We start from the raw sequence: 3,893 nt of genomic DNA on the forward strand, positions 1-3,893 counted from the left end.
ATCCTTAAAAAGGAAAAGAATGAAACAAAATGAGAAGTAGGATTTGAGTTATTACATACTTCTGAAAAGATGGTTTTCCAAACTACCACGAGGCATAAACTCGTAAACAAGAAGCCTTTGATCATCTTCAATGCAATATCCAATCAACTTAACCAAGTTGGGATGAAGAAGGTCTCCGAGAAAATTCACTTCTGCCTGCAAAAGAAAATATTCAGAATGCAAGTCTGTTCAAAGAAAACAAGTGCCAGCTGACTTAGTAGGACGCAGAAAAATACAAACCAGCCATTCTTTGTGCCCTTGAAGTCCATCGTGATTTAATGTCTTCACAGCTACAGTAAGCCCTGTACCAGGTTTCATAGGAGCAGTTCCATTTTCCTCAATCCAGCCTTTAAAGACACAACCAAAGCCTCCCTCGCCAAGAAGACTCTCTGGTCTAAAGTTTCTTGTGGCAGATTTAAGATCATTGAAATTGAACTTTCTGAGTTGAGATGCAACTTTCAGATCCTCTCCTGCTTTGCTAGTAGATGAACTACTTTCTGCATTACTAGTGGTTGTAGAACCAGAAACAACTAACACTGGAGCAGCTGGTTGGTCCCTGCTACCATCATTTGTGGATTTACTTTCTGCACAACAAAGCACAAATTAAATGGGCTGTGCTATATCCCTATGTATGTACGTATGGAGACATCGATGCAACTGCCCATATGAATATAATAGGAAACATACACAGATTACAAATACACATACTGAGATGGAAACAACATATTATTGCACAAGAAAAAAATAACTTTCAAGTTAGCATGACTACTGTGTGCGAGACTACAAAGCTAGAAGATAAATAGTGTAACATGTACTACCCAATGCAATAACAAGTGGTATTCTCTTATATTTATATAGGTAACTATATTGTCTATGACAAGCAAATTTCAGAAGCTTGCCTGGTGCCATAGATTGTTCTCTGGGAAGGTAGACGTGCGTTATCCTTCTCTAAGAGAACCATACTGTTGATACATGATAAATCTTTTAATTCAATTCAAGCCATTCTCATCCATAAAGCAAACTTTTTCTAGAAATACGATGAATGGAAGCACTAGAATAAAGCAAGAACTTAGTGTTACAGTAGTCATAGTCCTAGACCATAATTAAAACTGTAAGATACCCCCATTGAATTGATCAAGGATCAGTATTAAAGCTAGTTTGTAAGTTACTCAAGATCGTTATGCATGCAAATAACTCCTAAATTAAATGAAGCTTTGATAGTTCTGGAAACAAATTGATTATTTATGCTTTTATTCTGGTTATATTACAGTGCAATACATTGATGCATTGTTTAAAAACTTCAATGTCTTACTTTTAGTAAGATACACCACGAAGTATCTTCCACCGACAGAACTTGAGCTCACTTCTATCCAGATTCCAGGGTAACATACATTATACAACTACGTGCACGACATGCAAGGGCACCCAGAGCATGGGAAAACAAGCAACTATTCGGCCATCATATTCAAGCTTCAGTCATGCAATCTATTAAATAGCTTTGTTCTCACCCCTAACATGCATATTTGCGCAATACAGAATGGAAATTACTAGATGGACCATTTCATCTTTCTTTTTTCTCACTCTATTATAAAGACATGATTGAATACAAACCAGTGGCGGCAGAAATAGGAAAGTTAGACAAATGGCACAGATGATAACATCATCATGGTTTGATATTTGGCACGTAAAATAAGCTCCAAACTTTGGTAACTGAGTTTATGACTGTTCAGAAAATGCTGGAATTTCCTATAGTGTATATTCAATATTTTCACTACTATCATTAGTCAATGATTATGCACATCTTCAGCGTTCAACAACTGTATGTCCATGCAGAACAAGTTGTCTCCTGTATTATATAGAAATTACTTTCCACAAGATATAGGAAGAATTTCCTCCTCGCCTTTATATGATCAAAATAGTTACCAAACGAATAATCGATTTGACTGAGGCAGAAGCATCTAGAGCATAGGATAGACAAGCCACCTACGTTAGTAAATTGCTATAATTGTCAAGCTAAGCTCACCAAATTCATGAAATGCATCTCATGCGAAGAGTTCAAGGACAAGTGTCCTCGGGTTTGACAAGGTGAGTAATCTGATATCTTTCCAGAGAGGTTGATGCATCAAGATGGACACTTGTCATTCTATGTGTCTATAGAAACATGAGACTGGCAGATACGACAAACACTGAAAATCCAGGATACGGAGGCCTCGTGGATACGACAATGATAATTTAATACACTTGCGTAAGTTTGCAACTTCAAGGCCCTTGTACTTAGATATATTTGTAAGTTGTATAAATTGATATCTTAAGCATGTTCATAATGACTATGAGAATAATTGCAACTCACCAACTCTTCATCAAGAAAGTGGATGTACACATCTATAAATCAACAGAATCATGAGACCAAAATCCATGCATTGGATTTTTAACTTACCCGTCATTCATACAAATTTGATAAGTATGGAATTTATGGAAATAAAAATTGGGATACATAAAGGAGCAACTATCCATAATGTATCCAAGTACTCGAGTACTAGGTACATATTATACACAAAGAAGACAAATTTATCAAAGTACCGCCATAATAGAGTAGCCATGAAAACTTTGCATCCAAATATTTGATATCAAACCTGACAACTACTGTTTTCTTAGTCTCAGGAAAATCTTCTCAAGCTTCCCCATTGGCACCTTATTTTACAGCTCAATGTACTTACCACATGCAAATTGCTAGGTTTAAAACACCCATAAAATCAAACCCAGATTAGGCCACGAGTTAATCAAAACCCCCAAATGGTGACCGCATCTATACTAGAATCAAACTTGTGAGCCCAAAACAAGCAATAAATTTATCACAACATCCCCATCAAACTAACCACATAAGGGCATGCAACTTAACAGATCAAACTCACTAGATCCTATTCACAATATCAATTGCAGGTCAGAACAAAAGCACCAAACTCATAATGCAACAAATTGGGCCAAATTAACTCAGGAAACCCAAAAACAACCAATTGGGCCAAATTTTCCCACTAAGTAAACTACATTATTAATAGAAAAAACTAATACTGCCTAAATTAACTGCATAATACAAGCAACAGTTCTAAGACTAGAAATCTAAGCAATCAAACACTAAGATCAAGCAAAATACAAGCAAACCCAAATTACCACAGTGAGTGCTGACACCACTGATCGAAGTATCCACTTTAGATCTCGACGATATGCAGCTCCCCATCAATCTGAGCTTGATCCAGCACCCAACGCCACTCTCATCCCCTCCATTAATCTCACTCTCATCACTCCTGCTCCTCTCTTTCTCCTTCTTCTTCTTCTTCTTCTTCGTCGCTGCCTCCTCTCCTCCCCATTTCTCAACCTTCGCCATCTCCACCGAAACTAAACCCAAACCCTAACCCTCAAACCCCGATAAAAATCCAAAATCTTTTGGCCCAACCCTAAAAAAAATCGAGAAAAGGGGTCTTTTTTGAAAAAACCCTAGTCGTGTCCAAATTAGGGAACGAGACAAAAACGGTTTTTTACACTCGGCAGTTGCTGCCCGCCGGACATTGAAGGGAACGGGCAGAGCGGGCGGGGGGAGCGGGCAGGGGTCGCAAGGAATTTAGGAGAGGACCGAGGGGGCTCGTGGGAATTTGTCCGGATGAGGAGGAGGCATCAATTAATGCTCTTTGGTGCTGCTCCTGCTGCTGCTGCTGCTGTTGCCTTTTTATCCCCAAATTGAATCCTGGCTTTTTTTTAATGTTTTATTTATTATGCTTTTTTTAGTTAATTGTGTTTTTGTTTTTTGTTTTTTTGGAGTTGTGATGTCTCGAGCTAGACCAGAGAGATACAGTGATGTA

At 38.0% G+C, this 3,893-nt stretch overlaps 1 protein-coding gene across 1 annotated transcript in view; it reads right to left on the reverse strand.

Moving 5' to 3' along the window:
* LOC109851320 (probable serine/threonine-protein kinase PIX7) overlaps positions 1-3,593 on the reverse strand; it is a 10,401-nt gene extending 6,808 nt beyond the window's left edge. Inside the window, exons 1-3 of the mRNA XM_020421392.1 lie at positions 3,208-3,593; positions 280-623; positions 60-195 (exon numbers count right to left, since the gene is read on the reverse strand). Of these exons, the coding sequence (XP_020276981.1) occupies positions 60-195; positions 280-623; positions 3,208-3,421 (694 nt within the window). The 5' untranslated portion in view covers positions 3,422-3,593. The remainder of the gene's footprint in view (positions 1-59; positions 196-279; positions 624-3,207) is intronic.

The sequence above is a fragment of the Asparagus officinalis genome, chromosome 8 (genome assembly GCF_001876935.1).
Source record: "Asparagus officinalis chromosome 8, Aspof.V1, whole genome shotgun sequence".
Taxonomy (NCBI): Eukaryota; Viridiplantae; Streptophyta; class Magnoliopsida; order Asparagales; family Asparagaceae; genus Asparagus; species Asparagus officinalis.